At 41.2% G+C, this 10,568-nt stretch overlaps 1 protein-coding gene across 1 annotated transcript in view; it reads left to right on the forward strand.

The window, feature by feature from the left end:
* Window positions 1-10,568, forward strand: part of ERCC6 (excision repair cross-complementing rodent repair deficiency, complementation group 6) — a 127,845-nt gene that overhangs the window by 100,702 nt on the left and 16,575 nt on the right. Inside the window, exons 10-11 of the mRNA XM_006874605.1 lie at window positions 8,404-8,520; window positions 8,916-9,011. Coding sequence (XP_006874667.1) covers window positions 8,404-8,520; window positions 8,916-9,011 — 213 coding nt within the window. The remainder of the gene's footprint in view (window positions 1-8,403; window positions 8,521-8,915; window positions 9,012-10,568) is intronic.

Raw genomic sequence — 10,568 nt, forward strand, 5'->3', positions numbered from 1 at the left:
TGAGGCTTTCTACTCCCGTAAAGATTTACACCCTCGGAAACCCTATACAGGGTCGCTATGGGTCGGAACCGACTCGATGGCACATAACAACAACAATGGCTTCCTTGTTATTCTTCAAGGTAGCATAATATTCCACTGTGTGTATGTACCAAAGTTTGTTTATCCATTCTTCCATTGATGGGCTGTCTCCATCTTTTTGCTGTTGTGAATAGTGCTGCTATGAACATTCGTGTGCATATATCTACTCGTGTTATGCTTCGTATTTCTTGTGGATATGTACCAAGTAGTGGAATTGCTGGATCATAGGCTATTTCTATTTCCAACTTTCTGAAGAAGCACCATACTGTTTTCCAGAGTGGTTGGACCATTTTGCATTCCCACCAGCAATGTAGGAGGGTCCCAGTCTCTCCACATCTTAGCCAGCATTTAACATCCTCTGCAATTTTGAACTTTGCTGTTATTGCTGGTGTGAGATGATATCTCATTGTTGTTTTGATTTGCATCTCTCTAATGGCTAATGATCATGAACATTTCTTCATATGTTTGTTGGCTTCCCAAATCTCTTCTTGGTTAAGTGTCTGTTCATATCCTGTGACCATTTTTAATTGGGTTATTTGTCTGTTTCTTGTAGAGGTGTTGTAGTTTCCTATAGATTTTAGAAATTAGTCCCTTGTCTGATACATCAGTCCAAAAGATTTTTCTCCATTCTGTGGACTCCCTTTTTACTCTTTTGGTGAAATCCTTTGATGCACATAAGTTTCTAATTTTTAGACTGTCCCCATCATCTTATTTTGTCTTCTTTTGTTATTGCCATTTTTGCATTGTTTGGTAGTCTGTGTGTGCCCTGTATCAGAGCCCTTACGTATGTCCCTACTTTTTCATTGATGGCCTTTATAATTCTGGGATTCACATTTAGGTCTTTAATCCATGCTGATTATCCATGGTTTTTGTATAAAGTGTGAGGTAAAGGTACTGTTTCAGTCTTTTGCATATCGCTTTCTAGTTCTGCCAGCATTGTCTGGTGAAGAGACTATGTCTTCCCTATTCAGTGTACTTTGGCCCTTTGTCAAAGATCAATTGGCTGTATGTGTGTGGTTTAATTTCTGGATTCTCAATTCTGTTCCATTGATCTATATATCTTTCATTGTACCAGGCTGTTTTAACCACTGTGGCCATGTAGTAAAATTTGAAATCCAGCTTTGTTCTTCTTCTTAAGCTTCTTAAACTTTGTTTATCCAGGGACGCTTTCCTTTCCATATAAAGTTTGTAATTGGTTATTCCATTTCCTTAAAGAATGTCGTTGGAATCTGGATTGGGATTGCATTATATGTGTAAATTGCTTTGGGCAGTATTTACGTTTTCACAATGTTAAGTCTTCCTATCCAGGAGCATGGTACATTATTCCATTTTTCTAAGTCTTTTTTGGATTCTTGTAGTAGTGTTTTGTAGTTTTCTTTGTTTCTCTCCCACCATGTGTTTTTAACATACGTAGGAGCAAGATGGGGATTAGGCTCAAGGCATAGGTTTTGATTTATAGCAACCCTACATAGGGATTCTGAAGCTTTAATCGTTTGAGGGGAGCAGAAAGCCACATCTTTCTCTCCAAGGAGTGACTGGTGGGTTCAAACCACTAACCTTGTGGTTCACAGTCCTTTGCTTATACTATGAAGCCACCACACCCCCAAAGCCTAAAGTAGGGCTTTCTATTCTGTTTCTGGAATCTCTGGTTAGTGGTTCAAATGCTTAATGAGCTCAGCTGGTAACCCAAAAGTTAACATTGAGTGTCCACGAAGAAGCCCCTCAGAAGAAAGACCTGGTGTTCCTGCTGAGACTTCTGAAACATCAGCTACAGGAACCCCAAGTAGAGAGCACTGTGCAACTCAGATGTAGCTGAAGGCGTGTGAGCCAGTCAGCCTAACAGCAGCTGCTTATTTGATATCCTATTCCTACTCTCTGCTTCCTAGTCCCAACCCAGTCTTTTTTTTTTTTTTTTTAAGTTTTTATTGTGAATTATGTAGGTTTACATCAGATTTACATTCATCCTACCGTGTTTCATTCATTGCAGTGAATTACAATCCCCTCCATGCATCATTAGACAACCAAAGGGTATATATACCCCACAGGCCTGCCCCCCGGCCATCAGCTCACAGCCCCTCTCCCTCCCTGAGGCCAGTATCCCCAGCCACTCCATCTGTCCACGTCATCGTCTCTGCCTCCATTTCTGGCATCATTGCTTCTTTGGGTAGGGTCTTTTCTCACTTGATGGTCCTAGGGACCTCCGCTTCCGGACTGCAAAATCAACCATTCCGCTCCTTTTGTTACAAAACGTTTACCTTTACATTTCTGACCCTCACAGTCAGTCCTGATAGCAGTTATTCACTATTGTACCACACAAGTCTTATCCCCATCTCCTTTCATTAGCCCCGCCCCAACAGATTGGAAACCATTCAGTGTAGATTCTACCTTCCCCGGCCCTGTCTGAACTAGGCTCCCTCTTGAAAGCTTGGTATGCCAGTTACTTCTTGTTTTTGTAGCCATCCCTTCCACCCTCCACTCCCCCCCATTTTGGGTAGCCAATGTCTTAAGTTGCCCAACCCTGCGTACCGCGGAGTTGAGTGTGAACCTTGCTGTTAAGATTTGTTCCCTTTTTTGAGCTTCGGTAAAGTTCATCAAATTTTAGCGGTTACTCTTTTTTTTCCTCTTCTTCTTCTAGTCGAGTTCTGATCATCCAGCCATTGAAGCCAGGTCAGGTGGGTACTATCTGCAAGTATGGGTGTTCTTGTGCATCTCCCCTCACTTCATATCAGCTGGACACTTTGCTCTCCGCACTAGTCCTCTGTGTCCAGGAGTCCCTGGGTCTTGCCATACTGCAGGTCTCCACCCGATTCACAGGAGTCTGTTGAATGTGGTCAGACTTAGCTCCCAACTTCATTGCTGATTTTCCCCTTCTTCTCCTCACTGGTGACCAATCAGTCAGACCACATGCCTGCTTGTGTATTCCCATTGAGTCTCAGTTTTGGAAGGGGGTTTGCTCTGAGGGGACCTGACCACTTGCCTTGATGGCTCCCGGGCAAATAGCTTTCTTGTTCTTGTAGTAGTCAGTCAGACTGCCAGTATTGTTTTTGATTTTTCCTGCCAGTCTTTCTTTCATGAAGTGTCTTCTGTTATTCTAGCCACATCAGGCTGGTCTACTTGTCCTTTCAAGTGGAAATTTCCCACCTCAGATGATTCTGGATGGGGTTCAGTGTTCTACCTATGGTCTTGTGCAATGCAAAGGCTCCACAGGAATCCTCTTCACTGAGCAACTTCTAGCCCCCTTTAAGGTATTCCAGTCAGTTGTAGGCTGAAGACAGACTTACAAACTTTATATGAGGCCGAAGACCGACTTATAAACTTTATATGATGATGTTTCTGGCTATTCCTTTCTCTCCCCCTCAAGTGTCTATTTTATATTAGTATGCAAGGGGGAACCAAGATTCAAAAGACAGCCAAGCATCTTAACATTATTCCCCTCTTACCCATTCAAACCAAGCCTCAATCCCTGTTATCCCAGAGCCCTGTTGTTCCAAGGTTGTGTATACATTATCATTTACCTCTGACCCACTTAGCCCATGCAAACCTGCCTAACTGTTCTCCCATCTGCTTTGTTCTTCCATTCCCCTCCCACTTCTTGTGCATTGCTCCTCCCACCACCCCCACCCCCAGCACCCAAGCTATCCTGTGTCTGTTCCCTGCTACCCTGTGCTCCACCTTCCCCTCCCTCCCCTCACCTCATCCCATACTTACCGGTGGTCAGCAAATATATAATTTCTCCCCCCCCCCCCCCTTTTAGGGTGGGTTCTTTTTCTTAATCTTTTAAAATAATGGTCCTATGCAGTATTTGTCCTTTTGTGACTGACTAATTTCACTCAGCATAATGTCCTCAAGGTTCATCCATGTTATGCGGTGGCTTGCCGCTTCCTTGTTATTTTTCAATGTAGCATAATATTCCATTGTGTGTATGTACCACGATTTGTTTATCCATTCTTCAGTTGATGGGCACTTTGGCTGTCTCCATCTTTTTGTTATTGTAAATAGTGCTGCTATAAACATTGGTGTGCATATATTTTCTCGTGTTGTGGCTCGTTTTTCTTGTGGGTAAATACCAAGTAGAGGGATTGCTTGATCATAAGGTATTTCTATTTTCAGCCTTCTGAGGAAACGCCATATTGTTTTCCAGAGAGGTTGGACCATTTTACAGTCCCACCAGCAATGCAGGAGTGTCCCAGTCTCTCCACATCCCCGCCAGCATTTATTGTCTTCTCCATTTTTCATCTTTGCTGTTATTGTTGGTGTAAGATGATATCTCATTGTTGTTTTGATTTGCATCTCTCTAATGGCTAATGATCGTGAGCATTTCTTCATATGTTTGTTGGCTGCCCTGATCTCTTCCTTAGTGAAGTGTCTTTTCATATCCTGTGCCCACTTTTTAATTGGGTTATTTGTCTTTTCCTTGTAGAGGTGTTGTAGTTTCCTATATATTTTAGAAACGAGTCCCTTATCTAAGGGGTTGTTACAAAAGATTTTTTCCCAATCTGTGGGTTCTCTTTTTACTGTTTTGGTGAAGTCTTTTGATGCACATAAGTTTTTAATTTTTAGTATGTCCCACTCATCTATTTTGTCTACTTTTGTTTGTGTGATTTTTAAAATGTTTGGTAGTCTGTGTATGCCCTGAACTAGAGCCCTCACATTTGTCCCTATTTTTTCTTTGATGACCTTCATAATTTTGAGATTCACATTTAGGTCTTTAATCCATGCTGAGTTGGCTTTTAGTATAAGGCGTGAGGTAAAGGTCTTGTGTCAGTCTTTAGCATATCGCTTCCCAGTTCTGCGAGCACCATCTGTTAAAGAGACTCAGACCTCTTCAGAGAGATGGTGTGTGGCTATTTGGGGGAAACTTCCCGGAGAGCCTGGGCTGAAGCTAGACCCTCAAGGCCACCAGCCTCTCTTCACTGCTTCTCTGCAGGCTTGTAAAGTACTGTCGAGTCAGTTCCAACTCATAGTGACCCTGGATAGTGTTTCCGGAGAGCGGCTGGTAAGCTTGAACCGCTGACCTTGTGGTTCAAACCAACCTTGTGGTCCAGTGCTTATCTTACAGCGCCACACCAGGACTTGCTACCACAGAAAATATCATTCAGTTCTTAACCTCAGAGGCCACAGTTGTCAATGTACTGTGTTTCTCTGGGGTTGTTCTTTGTATATATTGTTGATTCCGAGCCATAGTGACCCTGCATAGGGTTTCTAAGGAGCTTGAACCACCATCATTGCAATTCACACCGCCAGCATTGCACTTCAAACTGACTTTGCAGTCCAGTGCATTAACCCACAGTGCCACACCAGGTCTCCATTCTTTGTATATATACAATGTTTATCTTTTACTTTGTTTTACAAACATTTATAACAAAATCTTCTGATTGACAAGTTTTCAGTATTTCTGCAATTACAGCTATTATTTTTCTTCTTTTATGGCTGCTGGCTTAAGGCCACCCATACTCCAAGATTAAAAAGTTTTCCTATATTTTCTTCTAATACGTTCAAATTTTAATTGTACATTTATATTTTTAAACCATCTGGGTTTTATATTTGAATAGAGTATGAGGTGAGGTAGGGGTGGGAGGTTGTCTAACTTTATTTTTTTCGAAGTGAGTGATCATTTAATCCATCCTTTCCAAATCATTCAAGAATTTAATGTTGAGGTCCCAACCCTCCCACACACATCAGTAATAACTTCCAAGGAGAGCTTCACCACACCAGTCCCTCTCCTCTGTGCTCTTTGCCAGGTGCCTTCTCTCTGTGGGACCGTCTGTTCTCTTTTGTGGTGTCTCCATCTTGGTTGCTCTTCTCCCTGTGTTGGAGCTTTTCTTCACTGACTGAGTTCACCTTGGTCTTTCTCTTGCTGATGCTCCTGTTTTCTTTGTGGTAATCTTTATCCCCATGGTACTTTTTCTTCCTCAATATTTTTATTCCTCTTTGTGTGCTTCTTCCTCTTCCTTATGCTTTCTCTTCTGGTGACTCTCTTTTCACTGGTGGATGTTGGTTTGGTTCTCTGAGAAGAATCCAGAGCTCCTCTGCGTTGTCCTCTGTGGGGAGCATAGCTGCTTTTTCTTTGTAAAGGTGGGACTGCAAGCCATGTTTGTTTGATGAGCTGGTCTTCTTTTCTCTGATGGTGGTGTATGTATTCTGTTCTTTGTTTGGAGTTAGGAATTCTGCACCAGGGAAGTGTAACTGGCTTTCTACTACTCTTAGCCTGTTTTAGGACCCCAGAAACGATGGGGCCTTCTGAAAGAAAGTCTCAGCAACATCACTAGAGGTCTCTGTCCAGTGTAGCCCCTGCCTTTGTATGCAGAGTACTTCTTCACCTCGCTAGAGCAAATCTTTGGTTTCAGTCCTCTGGCTTTTTGCTTTCTAATGTGATTCTCAAGGTTATGTTGAAAGAATCACAAAGTTTAGAACTTTCCATTACATTGACCATGAATGAATTTCTGCTGGAATCAGATCACCTCAGTGTACTAGTTTACATAAGTAAATGTTGAGGTCCCAAGAAAGAATTTGCACAAAAAGGTTGGAACCCTTACATTATTGAGGCTGCAAGTCTTTGGGTTGGGTAAGTAGAAGTCCTGAGGGCCCCCCAACCAGCAGAGTCCTGCCTTCTTAGAACCTCAGAGAGAAGTAAGAAACTCTAACACAGGCCAGATGTTTTACTGAAAACGTCATGTGATGAATCCACACTCACATATTTTTTAGAAAATTTAAATAATAAACTGTATTTTTTGGTTGTTATTTTTAAATGTCATCAAGTCAGTTCCAACTCATAGCGTCCCTGTATAGGATTTCCAAGAAGCGGCTGGTGGGAATGGTTGGGAGTACATCGTTTTTCTAGTCAACCTTGTGGTTCACACCGACCTTGAATGTTTTATCCTTTGGTAGGGCTATAATATACATTGTTGGAGTGGTGTGACTCTGTGGGTTAATGCACTGGACCGCAAGGTCAGTGGTTCAAAGCTCACCAGCCACTCCTCAGAAACCCGAAACATAGTCTCTAATAGTGGGAACCGACTCAACAGCACTTAACAGCAAGACCATTATCTATTGTTGGAGTCCTGGTATGGTGCCGTAGAATAAGCACTCAGCCTCAAGATTGGTTTGAACTGTAAGGTCAGTGGTTCAAACTCACTAGCCACTCCTTGGGAACCCTATACAAGCTTGCTGTGAGTTAGAACCAACTCAACAGCACTTAACAACAACAACATAATATGTTGTTAAATTCAGAAATTTTATTCTCTGTGCATTATAAATCATACTTAACCTCATCATCTTAAAGGTGATTTTTATCCATGTCTGAATGACACGTTTAACAGTTTACATATTACCGAAAGTTGTTTTTTGTTGAACTGCTTTGTTCAACGTATATTAACCTTTTTTTATATTTATACATGCACACCACAAATTCAAACATATATACAGATTCTTCCAAAATGTTGCTGTGGTTTTTTTTTTAATGTTATTTTTTGGCATGTTAATTTTTCTATTTATTACGGCCAAGCTCTTTTTATTATCTTTCACCTTGTAGCAGACTTTTCTAAATTTAATCTGTAGACTTTTTCTTGTTCATTAAATAGTGATTTGGTAAGTTGTGAAGCCTCTTTAGGCTTTTTTGTTTTTGTTTTAAGTATCAATAATTTATTGGCTTCTTTGTTTGCCTGTAAGTGGATTGCAGAGGGAGTGGTTTTCCTGGTTGTGGGTCTTTGTACAGTTAATACCCATCTCATGTGGCCTGCTCCATTAGGGAACCGTATGCTCCGTTTTAGGCCAGTGTGACCTTTCAGTTCTGGGATCATAGGGAGTTTATTGAATTTACCCTCATCAGTCTCCAGTGGGCAGTAATTGTGGCTTATTACCCAGTTGTTCCCATTGCTGTACTTTCCCTTAGAGTAGTTAGCTTTGATCTTCAGTCTTTGCAGATTAGCAGTCCCTTTGTAGTGTTAGGAAAATACAAGATTATAAACAGATTCATTTTAAGTGTTTTTTCCCTAGAGAGCAGTCAAAAACCAAATAAATCTTTAGAGTTTAACTATGTAATAACTAAAGCAAAATATGGAAGCGGAATAGGCACAAAATTCCCAGTTTTTAGTTTTGTTGTACATTTTAGCTAATGTAATACATTTCTTTGCCCATGATATTAACAAGAAAACTACACTTACTGCTGTGTATCGGACTTAGGCTGCTTTTCTAACCACTTTAACCAACTTTCTACAACTGTTGGTCATTTTTGGGGGACTTGTTTTTAGAGCAGTAGAACAAATGCATTACTTAAACGTAGAGTAATTCCTCTCCCCCCCCCCCACCCCCTTTTGTCTGTTAAAGGTTAAAACTGCATACAAGTGTGCATGTGTCTTACGGGACACCATAAACCCATACCTGCTGCGGAGAATGAAGTCAGATGTCAAGATGAGCCTTTCCTTACCAGATAAAAATGAACAGGTCAGTAAATCCGGGAGTTTCCAGAACATTCTCAGAACAGACGTTTGCACTCTTTGTTCTGATTCTCATGTGCCTGACTGAGAAGGCTGACAGGCATGGCCACTGGTTCTCGGGGCTCATGTACCTGGTCAGTTTTTCTGAAGTGGGCTGTGAGTAAGGGTCTTCAGGGTTTTTGGAGAAATGGAGACGGCTGGTGTGAGGAGTAGCCTCAAGCCTCTCCGTTCATCTATAAAATGTGTAATCATATTTAGCTTTGTTTTTTCAGTAGGAGGCACATTGTTAAAATTGTGAGTGCTGCCTTTTTTTTACTAGAAATTTTTGGGCAATTTAAATTATTTTATTCAATTTTAAAAAGTCTTTGATAATCATAATTTCACCATTTCTTTCCTTCATAGGTTTTATTTTGCCGTCTGACAGATGAGCAACATAAGGCTTACCAAAATTTCATTGATTCGAAAGAAGTTTATAAGATTCTCAATGGAGAGATGCAGGTTAGTCCAAAAACAGAACTGATCATGCCTGAAGAAATGAATTGTGCTCCAAAGGGAGGGGAGTACACTAGTCTTTAATGATTTAGAGTATTCTGAGCTTTTCACAGAATGTTACTCAGTTCATTCTCCTGTACTTTTGAGCTCAAACTTAGAAACTTTTCAATTCAGAAACATTTAGTAACTGGTCCCAGGAGCTGTGGAGCTCAAAAGTTCTTTGGGACTTTTGAGGTTATAAAGGTTATAAATCTCATGGGTAGAGCCAGAACTTGTATGCTGGAACCCAGGCATTAATTCCCTAGCATCTTGTTGAAAGTATTTCAGCAAGATCCAGAACTTAATTTATTTAACTTAAAATTAATATGTTGTTGTTAAAATGCCACTGGTTCTGAGTCATAGCGACCTTGTATAGGGTTTCAGAGGAGTGCTGGTGAGTTTGAACCGCCAATCTTATGGTTAGGAGCTCAGTGTTTATCCTAGAGCACCACACCAGTACTTAACTGAATTCCAGAAGTCAGAGACTCTGAGTTCCGGCTGAGCAGCCTCCCTTTGTATCTGTGCTGTAGGCTTGTTACCTGGGCATCTGCACTGTGGTCTAGCGGGAGGATGTCATGAAAGGGTTGGATTTATGATGAGGCCTCCAGGAACTGGGGATTTATACAGAATATGGGGAATTCTTGGGTTTAGCAACTACATGGAGGAAGAATTATTGTTATAATTTTTTCTGTAAGTAAGAGCACTTTAACGATTGGCAGTACTCAGTAATACATGGTGGGGGGGGGGGTCTTTGTTCAGTAAGCATATGTAGCAGGTTTATAATCAACATTTAATCTGAAGCCTCAGGTAAGCTATTTGACTTCTTTGTAACTGGTCCCAGGAGCTGTGGAGCTTCTGAAGTCTCCGTAAGACTTCTGAGGGTTGGAAGGAACTTGGCGGTGATGTAAGAGCACTCTCTTTGGTGTCATTTAGGTAGACTTGTTTTCAGGAGATGTTTCAACATTAACCATAGGAATATAGTTTGTTGTATGCAAGTCCTCATGTTAGTAAGTTCATCCTCACGTGCTCTTTAAGTAATGTTGATCTCTGGCCCGTCCCAGCTGGGTTGTACTCCTTGCAGGGAGTACGGCAGAGCACTATGTTCTCTGCAGCTTTACTACATCACATGCTTTCAGATAGGTAAGGAGGTGAGTGGATGACAGGGCTTCTGTAGAAATGGAGTGTTTTTTCCCAGGTTAAGTGATTTTTGTTCTTTTAACCATTTCTCATAATTTTTTATTTAGTCCATTATTGCTATCTCTGGCATCTATATATCTTTCCTAAATCGCTCCTTAAGTCCTTCATGAGCCTCCAAGTTGTGAAGCCTGAGAAGATGTGCTGTTACTGTTAAGTGCAGTGAGTTGGTTCTAACTCAGAGCAACTGTATAGGGTTTCCCAGGAGCCGCTGGGGAGTGTGACCAGCCAACTAGGTCAGCACTAATTGATACAGAATACAAGCCTCACAGGTAGCCTTATGTTTTCTATAAGTCACATTAAAAAAGGTAAAATTAATATTGATAATAT

This window comes from Chrysochloris asiatica, unplaced genomic scaffold (genome assembly GCF_000296735.1).
Source record: "Chrysochloris asiatica unplaced genomic scaffold, ChrAsi1.0 scaffold00289, whole genome shotgun sequence".
Classification (NCBI taxonomy): Eukaryota; Metazoa; Chordata; class Mammalia; order Afrosoricida; family Chrysochloridae; genus Chrysochloris; species Chrysochloris asiatica.